The sequence below is a fragment of the Symphalangus syndactylus genome, chromosome 8, assembly GCF_028878055.3.
Source record: "Symphalangus syndactylus isolate Jambi chromosome 8, NHGRI_mSymSyn1-v2.1_pri, whole genome shotgun sequence".
Lineage (NCBI taxonomy): Eukaryota > Metazoa > Chordata > Mammalia > Primates > Hylobatidae > Symphalangus > Symphalangus syndactylus.
The window spans coordinates 36,030,929-36,049,097 of NC_072430.2; the positions used below are offsets into that span (position 1 = coordinate 36,030,929).

The 18,169-nt window shown below is 36.1% G+C and overlaps 1 protein-coding gene across 7 annotated transcripts in view; it reads left to right on the forward strand.

The window, feature by feature from the left end:
* CEP128 (centrosomal protein 128) overlaps nt 1-18,169 on the forward strand; it is a 636,715-nt gene that overhangs the window by 249,982 nt on the left and 368,564 nt on the right. For all 7 annotated transcript variants that reach the window (XM_063644064.1, XM_063644067.1, XM_055288555.2 and 4 more), the window contains one exon: nt 16,269-16,385. In XM_063644064.1, coding sequence (XP_063500134.1) covers nt 16,269-16,385 — 117 coding nt within the window. The remainder of the gene's footprint in view (nt 1-16,268; nt 16,386-18,169) is intronic.

Here is an 18,169-nt window from a genome sequence, read left to right on the forward strand (position 1 = left end):
AAAGCTTTCAGTTTTTCTTCATTTTTATAATGTCCACTGTGGGCTTTTCATAAATGGCTTTTATTATGTTGAGGAACTTTCCTTATATGCCTAAATTGTTGACAGTTTTTATCAAGAAAGTATGTTGGACTTCGTTAAATGCTTTTTTTTTCTCATCAGTTGAGATTATAATGTGGTTTTTATCTTTTGTCCTGTTAATATGATGTATGACATCAATTTGCATATGTTTAATCAGCTTTTCATGCCAGGAATAAATACTATCTGGTCATGGTGTATAATTTTTTTGATGTGTTGTTGGCTTTGGTTTGCAAATATTTTATTGAAGATTTCCATAAGTGTTCTTCAGAAAGATGGTCATAGCTTTCTTTTCTTGTGATGTCTTTATCTGGCTTAGGTTTCAAAGTGATGCTCCTTTATAAAGTGTGTTTTGATGTATTTCTTCTAGCTCCATTTTTTGGAAGAGTGTAAGAAATTTTGATATTCTTGCTACTCTTAAAAATTGTCTTTGATTTTTGACGGTGTGATTATAGTATGACTTGAAGAGGATCTCTTTGAGTTGAATCTGTTTGGGAACATTTGAGCTTCATAGATCTGGGTATCTGTATCTTTTCCAAGACTTGGGAGGTTTTCAGCAATTATTTCATTAAGTAAACATTGCTTTCTCTGTCCTTTCTCTATGAAATTCCCATAATGTGAACATTTGTTTGCTTGATGGTTTTTTGTAAGTCTTTACTCTTTTTCAATCTTTTTTTCCCTCTGGTTGAGTCATTTCAAAATACTCATCTTCAAATTCACAAACTCTCTCTTCTGTTTGATCTAGTCTGCTGTTGCAGCTCTCAATTTTTTTCTTATCTCATTGATTGAATTCTTCAGCTCCAAGATTTATGTTTGGTTCTTTTTTTAATGACATGTATCTCTTTGCTGAATTTCTCATTCAGATCATGAATTGTTTTCCTGTTTTTATTGAATTGTCTATTTGTATTTTCTTGCATCTCACTGGAGTTTTTAGAGTATTATTTTGAAATTCCTTTGGGGCAATTTTAAATTTTTGTTTCTTTGGGATCAATTACTGTATAATTATTGTGGTCCTTTGGTGGTGTCATATTTCCTTGGTTTATCATTTTTTTGTGTGTCCGTGTGTTAATTTCTGCCTATCTGGTGGTACGGTCACTCCTTCCAAACTTTAGAGTGGCTTTTGTAAGGGAAAACATTTAGCTGCAGATGGGCCTGAGGGTCCTGGCGTGGCAGAGTGTGGTGGCTCTGCTTCTGTGTTAGTGCAGTGTTGTAGTCTCTGTGAAGTTTTTTCAGTTGTGATCAATGTTAGTGATACCTGCAGAGCCTCAGTGGTCTAGGCTGAAGGAATTTGTGGTAGTGACAGTGACTGTGTAGGTTATTAGAGCAAGGGTTTTAGGGATTCTCCTGTTTTTGTCTTCCTTAGAGTGGGGATTCTCAACTGAGAGGATCTCTCTTGAAGCTGGATCTGATATGGTTCACAGGCAGCTACAGTGGCACTGGGATCCACAGCACAGATGCTCAGAGTGGTCGTGAGGTCAGGCTCTTGCACACATTGTCTTCTGAAACTTGTAGCAGCTGGGACTTGAGGCACAGAATCACTCTCCAAGGCATGAGTGGATGCAGTTCTTCCAGTAAGCTAAGGTTTGTTGCTCTAAGGGACAACCTGGTAGCTCAGGCCCAGGGGGTTGGGAAGCAGCTGTGGTTCTTACCCATGGGAGCAGGGCACCACACTTGTATGACTCCAACGAGGAAGAGGTGCTCCAGAAGCTCAGGCCCTGGGGTTGGGCACAACTGCAATTTGGGAGCTAGAACCAACAGGGCACAGTAGAAGGCTGGACTCCAGGATATGAGGAACCATGCACTGGTGACTCTGTACTCTAAGATGGTGGGGTGCCTGAGTAGCTTAGACAGTAGAGGGCTAATCTAGTTCCAGGTAGATGGGGTGTGTTCTGGTTCTTGGGCATGGAGGGTGGAGTGGCACAGCTCAGCCATGGCTCTTATTCCCTGGGATGTGAGGCACTGCTAAAAGTACAGCTACATTAGTCAGTAGAGCCTCTGGATTCCTGGGTATGTGGTGTCATGTCACCTGTGTGCTTGGGGGGCACAATTGCTCTAATATGCTGGAGGACCAGAGTCCCTGCTGGGGGAGGGGCTGCTGCCTCACCAATGGCATAGTGTTGAAGGAGACTTCTCTGGTGTGTAGGAGGCCAGAGGTCCCTGTGTGACAGAGCACTACCTCGGCTGTGCAATGCGGGTTGCCACTTCTCTGGTATGTAGGAGGTCTGAGCAGATGGTAGGGTGCCACATCTGCTCTGGCTCCAGAGGCATAAATTCTCCAGTGTGCCAGAGGCCTGAGGTACCTGTGGTGGGGGGTGGGTATTGCCTTGTCTGTGGCAACTGTTGTGAGACTGTTCCCGCACTTTAAGGCTCTGGGTCCCTGGGAGTGGGGCATCCCTTCAGCTTGGTCTTAAGGGGAGGATATAGCAGTGACTGAGATGGGGATATGCAGTGACTGAAGTAGCTTGCCCCTAGGTGGGTAGAGCTGATCCCAACTGGGGGATGAGGTGGTGGAGGCAAGGTGATTCCTTTCCTTCCCTGTGCAGCCATTCTGGCTTTTTGTGCCCTATAGAACTTCTGTTGCTACTTTGCTGTTCTCATTGCTCTCCTGTAGTTATTTTGGTTCAGAATGTGGTTTTTGTGTGTGTGCGTTTTCTTGTGGTAGAGAAAAGTGCTAGGAGCTTTTAGTTGGCCAGCTTGCTGACGTCACTCTAAGACGTTTTATATCTTAGACATTTTTTTTACAATGTATTTCTTGAATTTGATATCTTTCATGCTATTTTATAGGGTATCATTAAATATTTTTTTTAAAGGTCAGTGTAATAATGTTTCGATTTGGAGGATTTGCTGTATTACATTTAATGTAAATGTTGATTTCATTTGTTTAAATCTACCATCTTACTATTTGCTTTCTCTTGGACCCACTTACTATATTTCCATTTTTTTGTGTTTTTTTTTTGGTTTTATTAGTTTTCATTTTTCTGTATTCCATATCTATTAGCTTTCTAATTATATCTTGTTATTCCTTTGTTAACCTAGGGATTGCAACATGTGTCTTTGAAATATCAAAACTAATATATATTAATTCTTGTAGCTCTTTTCAGAAAATGCAAAGATCTTATAGCACCTCAACTCCATAAACCCCGCCTTTCACTTTTATGCTATTTTGTTATTTAGTTTTGTATTTAATTGAGCCTTAGAAGACATTACTATTATTTTATGCAATAATGGTTTATTTAGGTTTACCTTTAGATTTACTGTTTTTTGTTCTTCAGTCCTTTCTGCATTTTTCAGATTGCACATCTACCATAAGAACATATTTTAACATTCCCTTTAGGGTGAGTGTGCATATACCTGAAAGTATCCCATCTAGAATTTCCTTTAGAAAGGAAATTTTTATTTCTTTTTATTTAGTAACTTAATCTCTCTTCAACTGAGGCAAGCCTATTAAACCTACTCACTGATTTTCATTTTAAGTCATTGCAAGTTTCAGTACTAGAATTTTCATTTGACTGTTTTTAACTTTGTAATTGTTTTCCAAAATCATCAGTCTGTTTATCTGTGTCTCATAGCTTCATTATCTAAATCTTCAATATGTCTGTTTCGATTGTCTGTTATCCTTTGCTTTTCTTGGACTTTGATCACATTGTTTTGTCCTACTGTTTATTTTTGATTCTCTAGTTATTTTTGTTTGATGACAGAAAACCTATTTTATTTTCTGCCAACAAAATTTGAATAGATAATTTGAGGCCTAGGACATTATTACATATGAGAATATAGGCATTTACTTTTTGTTATAGGCTAGGGTCAGTAGCAATCTTGGATTATCTTATTATTTGTTGTTGAGATACTTAATAAACTTTGGTACTGGGTCTTAAGTATTTCTGGTTCACCCTTACTGCTTGTGTATAGCCCTTCAGGATTCCAGTCCAAAGGCTAAGAGAGTGATTAATCAGGGACCCATTACTTGCAAGTCTCTCAACTCAACTCTTTTTCTCATTTAAGAATCTGGTAAAAACTCTGTTCAGCTTCTCAGTGTCTCAGCTGCCTTTTCTGAAATGAGCTGATATTTCAGGGGAAAAAGTTGTTCTAAAGGATAGACCATTCTCTCCGGGTTTCTTTCTTCTGCATGTTATTCTTATATTTCCTTACTACTTTTTAACTTCCGAGTGTTTTAAAAAACAATTATATTTGGCTGGGCGCGGTGGCTCACACCTGTAATCCCAGCACTTTGGGAGGCCGAGGCAGGTGGATCACGAGGTCAGGAGATCGAGACCATCCTGGCTAACACAGTGCAACCCCGTCTCTACTGAAAATACAAAAAAATTAGCTGGGTGTGGCGGTGGGCGCCTGTAGTCCCAGCTACTCAGGAGGCTGAGGCAGGAGAATGGCTTGAACCTGGGAGGTGGAGCTTGCAGTGAGCCGAGATGGCACCACTGCACTCCAGCCTGGGCAACAGAGCAAGACTCCGTCTCAAAAAAAAAAAACCAAAAAATATTATATTTAAGATATTCTTTCTAGCTTTCTAGTTACTTTCATCTAAATTATCTAGTCTGTTATTTCTGGAATTGAAACTCCTTTAATCTTTTTTATATATCCGATATCATTACTATGTCTGCTATTTCCTTTCTTTCTTTTTTTTTTTTTTTTTTTTTTTTGGAGACAGAGACAGAGTCTCACTCTGTCACCCAGGCTGGGATGCAGTGGTGTGATCTCAGCTCGCTGCAACCTCCACCTCCTGGATTCAAGTGATTCTCCTGCCTCAGCCTCCTGAGTAACTGGGATTACAGGTGTGTGCCATGACACTTGGCTAATTTTTGTATTTTTAATAGAGACAGAGTTTCGTGATGTTGGCCAGGCTGGTCTCGAACTCCTGACCTCAGATGGTCAGCCTGCCTCAGCCTCCCAAAGTGTGGGGATTACAGGTGTGAGCCACCCCACTGCACCCAGGCTATGTTTTCTAATGCACAAGATTTGACTAAGTTTTTCAACTGTTGCCTGAGGCTTCTTTCACTTGCTGTATAGATATACATCTTGTGAACATGCTTGTTGTATTAGTTTGTTTTTATGCTGCTGATAAAGACATACGAACGGGGCAGTTTACAAAAGAAAGAGGTTTAATGGACCTACAGTTCCACATGGCTGGGGAGGCCTCACAATCATGACGGAAGGCAAGGAGGAGCAAGTCACGTCTTACATGGATGACAGCAGGCAAAAAGAGAGAGCTTGTGCAGGGAAACTCCCATTTCTAAAGCAATTTTATTTAAAATATTCTTATTTTATTTAAAACATTTTATTTAAAATATTCGTGATATTAAAAATATCACGAGAATAGTGCAGGAAAGACCCGACCCCATAATTCAATCACCTGCCACTCGGTTTCTCCCATGACATGTGGGAATTGTGGGAGTTACAATTCAAGATGAGATCTGGGTGGGGACACCGCCAAATTATATTACTTCTAAACGGGCTTTGATCTAAATTCAGATATCCTTAATATTCTACTGAGGTCCCTGTAAACCTGAGTGAGCCATGGTCATATCAAGTTGTACTGTCATGCTGCTTTTTGAAACTGTTAGATAGTTAGGATGGTTTCAATTTGGGGTTTAATAGTACTAATTTGCATAGTGCACATTACATTTATTGTTTCACCTTTCACCATGTGACAAGAGAACCCATAATAAACAGTTATCATTTTATTTGGATTTCTTTCACATAGCAAATAAAACTAGTAAGTATTATCTATATATAGTCTACAGTTTTACTTTGTGTTTAAAGTGTAGCCACTGAGTAAAAAGTTAGCAGTTAGCTGCATTCAGAGAGAGCCCAAACTCTCTCACATAATTATTGCCATGCATCAAGAATGACTCCATATCACATAAAGTGCAACTGGATGTCACACCTCACTAGTGCCCAGCTCATTGGTGTAATTGCTGTATAAAACTTGCTAGTTTACCCAACTATCCACTCTGCCCAGCTCATGAGGACACAGCCTTTTATATTGTCTAAACCCAGAAAATTGTGCCCACATAATTGTACACTCAGTTGAATTGTTCATGTGCCAGTTCCTTACATCAAGTTGTGATGTTACACCTTGTTTTGTGCTTTCTGTAATTTGCTGTCAATGTAAGATTGTCTCATAATTGCACGAAGGGCATCTCAAATTTCTTGTGAGTGTGTATAGTCCTGATTAAGAAAAAAATGTCCAAAGCAAAACTTAATAATAACGTTGTTGGAATTAAGAAGGTCTTCTGAAGGCCATATGATGAATGTTTCCAGGGCTTAATATAGACTTTGTGACTCACTTATTTCAATTGAAGTCAACATTTATGTTTTATAACTGGTTGACGTATTGTGTTGTATTTGTGAATTCATAACCTGCTGTCAGAGAAGCTGGTTTCATTATTTGAGTGTTAAGCTTCTCAGAGAGTGCAGCTGTTTCCCTCGCTTCAGATTTAAGTTTAAAATAAAATTACCAAAATGATGCACATTCACTGTGGCAAACTTAAATATTGTACATATATATAAAGTGAAAACAAATGGCTGCCCCTATTTCTTGCCGATTTCACTTTCTACTGGTAAGCACTGTTAATCACATTTATTGTGTATTATTCTGAGGCTACAGTTGTTTATCATGCATTTTCTCAGTGACTAAAATATATCTTGAAAGCTTATGGAACACATTTTTCTTTGAGAGACAAAAGGTTTTGGTTGCTGTCATATATGTCAGTATTAGATGTGTTAATCTTTTGTGAATCATAAATATTTTTTGCTAATGTCAAGTTGTCCATTGGAAGGGAAGAGTTATTGTTTATAGTATGATGTCATGGAAAATATTTTCTATTAACACTTAATTGTGGTGATACGCCATCAATATTGCATAGGCCTTATACCATAGGGGAAACTTCAGTTTATTAGTTGTCTAGATTTTATTGAGTTGAGTGTGATATGACTGCATGTTGTTTGATTATTTTTGGAGGAAAAAGTCATTTCTGTTTTAGTTTTCTATAGGAGGATCACTATTAAAAATAAAAATGTAAACATGGATCCAGCTGTTTCTGGAAGGGTTGAGCATTAATAGAGTTTATAAAAATTCTGTCAATACTGCATTTAGAATAACATGATTATTGCATAGATTACAGCAGCAGGATATATAACATATTTATTTAAGCGGACTTTGAAGCACCAGGTATTGTTAAAGCTCTGAGGAATCAACATATTGAAAAGCGAGAATACCATCTTTTAAACAGAATGCATTTTCTTTTGTTTGACCTTTCATTAAATACTAATCTTAAAAGCCATTCTCATTTTTATTCTTGTTATTTTGCTATTTTTATAACCAAATATGGAGATTTAGGAATTTTTGGTATTCTAGTATTAAACTTAGTTGATAATGGCATCCTGATAAATATTAATTTTTTAGTATTGGATTACATTTCTAATATTTTCCCTTAGGTCTCAGAGAAAGAAAAAATAAAGAAGTTCTAAAATATACTTTCTTTAAAATAATTCTTATTATTAGGAATTATGTCATCACTCAAAAGCTATAAATATATGTCTTTAGGTTAAGGTCCACAACCTTCATTTAGGGCTGTTTTTACTTACTTTGGTCTTCACTGTCTCAGGAAATGGCATCATATTCCATCCAGCATGTTAAGCTGGTCACCAAGGATTCATCTAGATCCATTTCTTTACACCATACTTCCAATCCATTTCAAAGTCTTGTCCCTTTAATTTCTGAAATCTTCCTCAATTCCATCGAGTTCTAATACTACTTTTCAAGCTACCAACTCTTCTCAGTGGGTTTACTGCAGTGGCATCCATTGAAGTTGGTCCGTCTGCTCCCATACCTGCCTTTATCTGTGCTTCTCACTGCAGGCAAATTATTTTTTTAATTATGTTTACTTATTCCTCCAGGTTTAAAAATCCTACCTGGGTTTCTTTTGTTCCAAATCTTTTACCATGGTCTATAGTGCCTACATTATGTGGCTTTCTCTGTATATCTTGATTTTTTTTTCCACTGGCTGTTTTCTTTTACCAAGATTTTACATTGCTGACTTCCTCTTTCTTTAATATTTTATTATTTTCAGAGTACAAATCTTTCATCTCCTTAGGTAAATTTATTTCTTCGTATTTTTTGGGTGCTATAGTGAACAGGACTCTTTTTTGAGTTGTTATGTAGAGAAATGCTGCTGATTCTTGTATGTTGAATTTTGATTTCTGCAACTTTACTGAATTTGTTTATTCTAACAGTTTTTTTTAGGGGCCTCTTTAGGGCTTTCTCTATATAAGATCATGTGATCTGAAAACAGGGACAATTTTAACTTCTTCCTTCCTCATCTAGATGCCTTTTATTTCGTTTTCTTGCATACTTGCTTTGGCCAGGACCTTCAGTACTACGTTGAATGGAAGTGTTCATACTGGGCATCCTTGGCTTTTTCTGATCTTAGGAAAAAGCTTTTAGATTTTTACTGTTGAGTACTATATTAGCTGTTGGCTTTTTGTATATGGCCTTTATTATGCTAAAGTAAATTCATTCTATGTCTAATTTGTTGGAAGCTTCTCTTTTTATCATGAAAGGATGTTGAATTATATTAAATGCTTTTTCTGCACCTATTGAGAAGACCATATGATTTTTATTCTTTATTCTGTTAATGTGGTATATTACACTTATTGATTTGCAGCTTTGTATTCTGGGGATAAATACTAAGTGATCATGGTGTAATAATTGGTGTAATGATTCTTTTAATGTGCTACTGAATTTAGTTTGCTAGTATTTTGCAGAGGATTTTTACATCTGTGTTCATCGGGGATATTGGCTTGTAATTTTCTTTTTTAGTAGTGTCTTTGGTCTCAGGGTACTGCTGGCCTCATAGGATGAGGTTGGACATATTCTCTTATCTTCAGTTTTTTGGAAGAGCTTGAGAAGGATTGGCATTAGCTCTTCTTTACATGTTTGGTATATTTTACCAGTGAAGTAATCAGGTTCTGGGCTTTTCTTTGTTGGGAGGTCTTTGATTACTGATTCAATCACCTTACTCATTATTAGTCTGTTTGGATTTTCTGTTTCTTTGTGACTCAGTCTTGGTAAGTTGTAGGTTTTTAGGAATTTACCCATTTCTCCTAGGTTATCCAATTTGTTGGCATAAAATTGTTCATAGTATTTTCTTATAAGACTTTGTATTTTTGTAGTATCATTTGTAATGTCTCCTCTTTTACTTTTGATTTTATTTACTTGAGTCATTACTCTTTTTTTTCCTTATTCAGTCTAGCTAGCATTTTGTCAGTTTTCTTTATCTTTTCAAAAAACTAAGCAGAGAAAAATAACTCCTGAGTATTAGGCTTACTACCTGGGTGAAGAAATAATCTGTACAACAAACCTCTGTGACACAAATTTACCTATGTAACAAACCTGCACATGTACCCCTGAACCTAAAATAAAAGTTTACCCAAAAAACTGTTAGTTTCATGGATCTTTTCTATTGTTTTTCTAGTCTATTTCATTTATTTTTGCTGCAATCTTTGTGATTTCATTTCTTCTACTGACAGTGGCTTAGTTTAGTTTAATTTTGTTTTTTAGTTTCTTGAGATATAGTTAGATTATTTATTTGAGATCTTTTTCTAAATGTAGGCATTTATTGCCATAAAACTCCCTGTTAGAACTGCTTTTTTGCATCCCATAAGTTTTAGTGTATTGTATTTCTGTTTATATTTGTTTCAAGGAATTTTTTAATTTTCTTTTAAATTTTTTATTTGACCCATTGATTGTTCAGAATTGTGTAGTTTAATTTCCACATATTAGTGAATTTTCCTGTTCATTTATATCTAGTTTTATACCACTATGATCTAAAGAGATACTCATTTTCTTAAATATGTTAAGACTTGTTTTGTGGCCTAACATGATCTATCCTGGAGAATGTTCTGTGCATGCTTGAGAAGCATGTGTATTCTGCTGCTGTTTGATGGAATGTTGTGTATATGTTTGTTAGGTCCATTTGTTCTAAAGTGTAGATCAAGTCTAATGTTTCTCTATAGACTTTCCATCTGGATGATATGTCCATTGTCCATAAAACTACTATCGTATTTCTGTTTAATCTTTTTCTTCAGATCTATTAAGATTTGCTTTATATATTTAGGTGCTCTGATTAGGTGCATATACATTTACAATTATTATATCCTCTTGATGAATTGACTCCTTTATAATTATTTAATGAGCTTGTTTCTTTTTACATTTTTTGACTTATAGTGTATTTTCTCTGATGTAAGTATAGCTACTTCTGTTTTCTTCTAGTTTCCATTTGTGTAGAATACCTTTTTCCATCCGTTCATTTTTCAGCCTATTTGTGTCTCTAAAGTCTATTTATGAGTCTTTTTAGGCAGCATACAGTTGGGTCATTAGAAAAAGTATATGTAGCTACTTTATGTCTTTTGATTGGAGAATTTAATTTGTTTACATTTAAAACATTTATAGGTAAGAACTTGCTACTGCCGTTTTCTTAATTGTTTTCTGAATGTTTTATAGTTTCTTCATTCATTTTTTTTCTCTCTGTCTTCCTTTGTGATTTGATAATTTTCTGCAGTGGTATGCTTTGACTGCTTTCTCTGTCTTTTAAATATGCACAAGTTTTTTTCTTTGTGGTTACCATGGTATTTACATAAAATATCTTGTAACAATCTATTTTAAGCTGATAACAACTTAACTTTGACTGCATAGAGTCTACACTTTAACTTCCCCTCCCATTTTACATTATTGATGTTACAGTTTACCCCTTTAAATATTGTGTATCCATTAAAATTATAGTAGCTATAGTTATTTTTAATACTTTTGTCTTTTAAACTGGAGTTAAAAGTAACTTAAACACTACCATTGTAAGTATTAGAGTATTATAATTTGAGTATATTCATACTTTTACAGTGAATTTTATACTTTCATATGCTTTTATGTTATTAGCATTCATTCATTTCGTCTTGAAGAACTCCCTTTTATATTTCTTGTAAGGCAAGTTAATGGTGATTATATTCTTGGTTGGCAGCACCCGCCTCCCCCCACCCCCTGCCAGGACTTTGAATTTATCATCTTGTTCTCTCCTGGTTTCTGCTGAGAAATTCACTGATAGTCTCATAAGGTTTCCATTGTATGTGATGAGTTGTTTTTCTCATGCTGCTTTCAGCATTTTCTCTTTGTTTTTTCCTTTAGAGAATTTGATTATTATGTGTTTCAGTAAGATCTCTTTATATTTAATCTATTTGTGGTTATTTGATCTTTGAGGATCTGGATGTTCTTTTTCCAGATACAGGAAATTTTCTGCTATTATTTCTTTAAGTAAACTCCTCTCATTTCCTTTTCTTTCTTTGCCCCTTCTGGGACTTCCATAATGAGTAAATTTCTTTACTTGATGGTATCTCATAAATTCCATAGTCTCTCTTAATTCTTTTTCTTTCTTCTTTTTTTGTTTCTCTGAGTGGGCAATTTCAAATGACTCGTCTTTGAGCTGATGATCTAGTTTGCTTCAAGATTGCTCTGGAATTATTCAATTCAGTCATTGTGTTATTTAGATGAAGAATTTCTGTTTTGTTCTTTTTCATGGTTTCTATCTCTGCTGAATTTCTAATTTTGTTCATGCAACAATTTTCTGATTTTGTTGTCTGTACGGAAGCTTGTTGTTTCCCACAGTTTTGCTCTCTATGGTTTCAGCTTCCCGTGGTCAATTGCAATATAAAAATAGTAAATGAAAAATTCCATTAATAAACAATTCATAAGATTTAAATTGCATGCCATTCTGAGTAGAGCAGTGAAATCTTCAGTGGTCTCACTTCATCCCTCCTGGCACATGAATCATCCCTTTATTCATTATATCCATGCTGTAGACACAACCCGCCCATTAGTTGCTTAGCAGTTATGTCAGTTATCAGGTTCACTGTCTCAGTAACATGATAGTGTTTTTGTTCAAGTAACCCTTATTTTACTAAATAATGGCTTCAAAGTACAGAGTAGTAAGGTTGACAGTTTGGCAATGCCAAAGATAAGCCATAAAGTGTTTCTTCTAAGTGAAAATGTGAAAGTCTCAATAAGGAAAGAAAAAAATGTATACTGAGATTTTTAATTTCTGTGATATGAACAAATTTGCTGTCTGTGAAATTATGAAGGGAAAAATTGTTCATGGTATATATAGGGTTTGATACTATCCTCGGTTTCAGGCATCCGCTGGGGATTGTGCAGTGTATCCTGCATGAGTAAAATGGGACTACTGTATTCTCTTGTAGCTCACTGAACTTATTTAAGATGATTATTTTGTATGCTTTGTTAGGTGTTTGAAGATCTCCATTTCTTTGGGATTGCTTGCTGGTGCTTTATTTTATTCTCTTGGTGATACCATGTTTCCCTGATCATTTATGATCCTTATGGCCTTAGTTTCTGTGCATTTGAAGAAGCAGGCACTTCTTCCAGACTTTATAGACTGGCTTTGGCAGGGGATTCCCTTTACTTAATGAGTCTGTGCAGAGATTTTTGGTAGGCTCTCTAGCAGGGTTCATTAATGAGCTTTGCTGCTGGTATCTTTTTGGGAGCTGGCCTTGTGACTGGGTCAGCAGATGGCCTGAGCTGGTTTCTGGGTCCCAGAGGCTAGCCTGTTGTCTGGGCTTATGAGTTTGAGCCTGGAGCCTGTATTCACTGGGGCAGATGTTGACTTTGGGTCTTCTGTGGGGGGGCCTGGATCCTGGCTCCTCTGGGGCTGGCCTGGTACCAGGGTCTACTGGTGTGGGCCAAGTTGATTGGGTCTGCAGGGGTGTCCCTAGTGCCTGGGTTCTTAGGGGTAGGCTTGGAGCTTATGCCCATAGGAGCCGGTCTGGCACTGTGGTGAGACTAGAGCCTCAGTCTGTTGGGGTCTGCCTGGTGCTGGGATGGGCCTGGTACCTGAGTCCACGGGGGAAGGCCCAGAGCCTGTGCTTACAGGGGCCAGTCTAGTACTAGTACTGAGGTGCCCCTGGAACCTGAGTTCCTGGAGGTGGGCCTGGTGCCTGCATCTGTGGGGGCTGGCCTGTATACTGGGTCCATAGGGGATGGTCGTGGTGTCTGGGTAGGTACAGTTAGCATTTAATGTTAACATATTTCCCCTAACTTGCTGGCTTAAAACAGCACTTCATTTGGCAGTTTCAGTGGGTTGAGAGACAGGTGTGGCTTTGCTGGGTCCTTTGGCTCTGGGTCACTTGCAGGCTGCATTTTTCTCAAGGCTTGACTGAAATGACAAGCCATTGTCAGGATTCAGTTCCCTGTAGGTTACTGGATTTGAGACTTCAGTTTGTCATGACTTGTTAAAAGGCTTCTTTTATTTCTTTGACATGTGGCCTCTCCGTAGACCATCTCATAACATGGCAGCGTGCTTTATTAGAACAAGCAGACAAGAAGATGACTGGCAAGAGAGAAGATGCTAGCAAATTGGAAGTCAGTTTTTTGCAACCTAATAATAGAAGTGACATCCCATCACTTCTGCAGTGTCCTCTTTATTAGAAGAAAGTCCTTAGGGCTAGCCTACACTCAAGGGTAGAGGATTACACAAGTGCATGAATACCAAGAAGCATGGATCATTGGGACCTATTTCAGAAGTTGTGTAAGAGAAACAATATCAAAATTAAGAATAAAACTACCAAATGATCCAGCAGTCCCACTTCTGGATACATATCCAAAGGAAATCAGTGTCTTGAAGAGACATCTGTACATCCCATGTTCATTACAGCATTATTCACAATAGTCAAGATATGGAAACAATTTAAGTATCTATTGACCAAAAAACAGATAAAGAAATACACATACAGACGTACATACACCCAATGGAATATTGTTCAATTTTTAAAAAGAAGGAAATCCTGTCATTTGCAATAACAAATGGATGAACCTGAAAGACATTATGCTAAATGAAATAAGGCAGATACAAAAATATAAATACTGCATTATCTTACTTAAATGTGGACTCCAAAAAGTCTAGTTCATAGAAGCAGAGAGTGGAATGGTGGTTGCTAGGGGCAGGGCAGGGTTGGGAGGGGTCAGGAAAATGGGGATATGTAGTACAAAGTTTCCCTTATGTAGGATGAGTAAGTTCTAGAGAGCTAATGTACAAAATGATGACTATAGTATTGGCAAAAATAATGTTAGCTAAGTAAAGTGATAGATATGTTAATTAGCTTGACTATAGTTATTTCACAATGTATGTGTATATTAATACATGAAATTATGTTTCAATAAAACTTTTACTTAGGAGGAATCAAAGGCTGGGCACGGTGGCTCACGCCTGTAATCCCAGCACTTTGAGAGGCCAAGGCGGGTCGATCACTTGAGGTCAGGAATTCAAGACCATCCTGGCCAACATGGTGAAACAACATCTCTCCTAAAAATAAAAAAATTAGCCAGGCGTGGTGGCAGGTGCCTGTAATCCCTGGTACTAGGGAGACTGAGGCAGGAGAATCGCTTGAACTCGGGAGGCGGAGGTTGCAGTGAGCTGAGATCACACCACTGCACTCCAGCCTGGGTGACAGAGTGAGACTGTCTCAAAAAAAAAAAAAAAAAGTGAGAAACAATCTTCCAAGTATAGTAACTCTGTATCATCACATGTATTAGCTATGGTGGCAAAGTTGCTGATGTCTAAATAATTTTGGATATTGATTTCAGTATGTGGTTACCTGGATTGCTTTAATTTTGATAGGATTCTAATAAAAACAGCCTTTTCTGAAATATAGAAGTCATTCAACTCATTGAATTTAATCAGAGAAATTTTAACTACTCATTCATTGTCAGTCTTCAATAGATAGCAAGCTAATTGAAGGCAGAGTCTGGGGATACAGTATAAATTTGGACTCCCCCAGAACTTAACTACTAATAGCCTACTGTTGACAGGAAGCCTTGACAATAACATAGTCAATTAACACATATTTTGTATATGTATTGTATATTGTATTCTTACAATAAAGTAAGCTAAAGGAAAGAGTTATTAAGAAAATTATAAGGAAGAGAAAATATATTTACCATTCATTAAGTGGAAGTTGATCATCATAAAGGTCTTCTGCCTTCAAGTTGAGTAGGCTGAGGAGGAATTGGTCTTGCTATCTCAGCAGTGGTAGTGGCAGAAGAAAATCCCCTCATAAGTAGACCTGTGCAGTTAAAATCCCTGTTGTTCAAGAGTAAACTAAACTTTTGCTCTGCCTAAGTAAACTTATGTTTATTTTTTAAAAACTTGGTTGAGCTATAATGCACCATAAAATTAATGCTTTAAGTGTACAATTCAATAACTTTTTTTCCCATACATTTACTGAGTTATCCAGCTACCTCCCTAATTCAGTCTAGAACATTTACACGACCCCAATAAGGTTCCTTGTCAGGACTTTTCTTGATTCTTTGTCATATAAATAATTGGTGACAAAAGATTTCTTATAACAGAGCTGTGTTTATTGCTTCTCATATGAATACAAATGTCTTCTGTGTCCTTCTGTACCAAATATAGACATTGTCAATAGTGTAAATTTTATTTAGTGGGCTGTATAATGAAATACATGAGATGTGTTTGAATTTATGCAACTTTTAGTGAGGAAAATTTTGTGTCAGAGAGAAAAATTCTTTCATGTTTAGAGTCCCAGTTAAACATTTTCAGTTTGACTTTAGTTTTTGATCTTTTATAGCTTGTTTTATTTTTAGCAGATTGCAGTAGAAAAGATTGATAAGCTAATGTAAAGCCCTCTTAATTATTTACTACAAATAAACATCAATACCTTCATAGGCAGGTCATGCTCATGGATAATAAAAATAGAAAAGAACTAATTAGGTCGAACAATTTATCATTAATTGGCTAACAAATGCAATTTTTAGCAAAATTGGTATTTTCATTCTAACTCACCAGAGGGCACTCTTTTCTAGTGTATTACTTTTAACTCTGATCTACTGAATTATTATATCATACCTCAAAAAATTTGAGGCATTTATTGGGATCCAGGTGTAGATTATTTGGAGATCAGTGATGACTTTCTTTTGTAACTTTCAGTAAGTTTTTTGGCCAGCTATTTCATGTTAGCGTCATTAGAAAGGGCTTTGCAAACAAAACAATCTTAAATGCTTTAAGCAGTAGTGTATCTGCTATAAAACTATCTTCTCAATTTAGTCAGTTTTGCTTGCTAGCTCTATAATGCTGCTGTTTCTCTGAATTCTTATTAAGGTTTCAGATCGGGTGGAGCGGCGGCTTCAGGAACTAGAGAGAGAGATGCGCACAGAAAGGGAGCTGGTGGAAAGACGCCAGGATCAACTGGGACTCATGTCCCTGCAGCTACAGGAGGTTTGTGAAAAACACTTTCATGGAATGTAAATCTTGAATTTGGATGTTTATTTAGCCATGTTAAAATGGTTATTGCCTGTGACAGTATAATTCAACCCATCTGAGAAGTATTAATATCACATATTGGTTATAGTTCAGTGTATAGAATCAGACCTCCCTGGTTTCATACTTGGCTGTCCATGTGACGTTAGTTGGGCAAGTTTCTTAACTTCCCTAGGCGCTAGTTTTGTCTGTGGAAAATGGAAATAATAATAGTATTGACCTAATTAGATTAGTGCAAGGATAAATGAATTAATGCCAATAAAGCTCTCAACATACTGTTTGTCATATGCTCGGAAAATGTTAACTGAAAGTATAATTATTCTGATTAATTTTTCTGGGCATAGACTAGACCAGGGGTCATCAAACTATGGCTCACAGGTCAAAGCTGGCCCATTGTCTATTTTTGTAAGTAGTTTTATTGGAGCACAACCACTCCTATTCATTGATATATTGTCTGTGGGTGCTTTTGTGACACAATGGCAGAGTTGAGTAGTTGTAGTCCGCAAGTATATATATGGCCCACGGAGTTTAACGTATTGGCAGTTTAGCCCTTTACAGAAAAAGTCTGACAACTCCTGAATTAGGTTATTATCAAACCAATTTAAAATGGAGAATAGTTACCCTTAAGGTACTCTTTTTAATTTGAAATTTCAGATATAGGTAAAGTTGAAAATTTAGAATAAAGAATTTCTGTATAACATTTACCTAGATTCCTTTATTATTCATATTTTACCAGACTTCCTTCATCATTTATTCTAGATACATCCACATATATGTAATTTTTTGTGAAACATTTTTAATTTGCAGACATGATATACATACTTATCTGTGAATCTTAAAGTCAACTGATTAAAAAATAAATCATTTTTCATCTAAATGATATGTATGTTTTCTTTTATAGTTACAGTATAACAATCAAAATTAGGAAATTAAAATCAGTAAAATACTATGGCTTAATCTATACGTTTTATTCAAATTTTGCTACTACAGTAATGTCCTTTCCTGATCCAGGATAAAATATAGGTTCACACATAGCATTTAGTTGTCACGTCTCTTTAGTTTCCTTTAATCTGGAACAGTTTTTCAGTCATCATGAGTGATGACTTCTCAGGGTGTAAACAATTTATTTTGTAGAATGGCTTTCATTTTGGGTTTCTTGATGTTTGTTCATGACTAGATTCAGGTTATGGACTTTTGGCTTGAAACTCAGATAATTGGAGTTATGTCCTTCCCATAGTATCATATGAGGAGTCATATAATGTTGATTTGTTACATTACTGGTGAAAGCTGAACACTTGATTATTGTGTTGCCTACTGGGTGGGTTTATCTGCTGTAAAGTTATAATTATTCTCTTAAAATTATTTAAATAATTTTAAGTTATTTAAATTTAAGTTATCCTATAAAATAATTTTATTTTATAAATAAAATATTTTTATATTTAAAATAAATAAGAAAATTTTTATATTTAAAATAAAAAATTATTTATTTTATACGATAACTCTTTGGGACTTGAACATATCCTATTGTACTTTTCTATTGTACTTTTCTATTAGACTTTCTTTTGTAAGTTTCTATTGTACTTTTGCTCACTCTAATTTTAGCATCTATTATTGACTCATATGAAACAATTACTACTATAAGTAGTGCCAGATAGTGATTTAAAAATTTTTTATGATTCCTTCTACATTTATAGAATCCTACTGTAAGAAAGAACTTTTTGTTATGTGCACTCATGGATTCT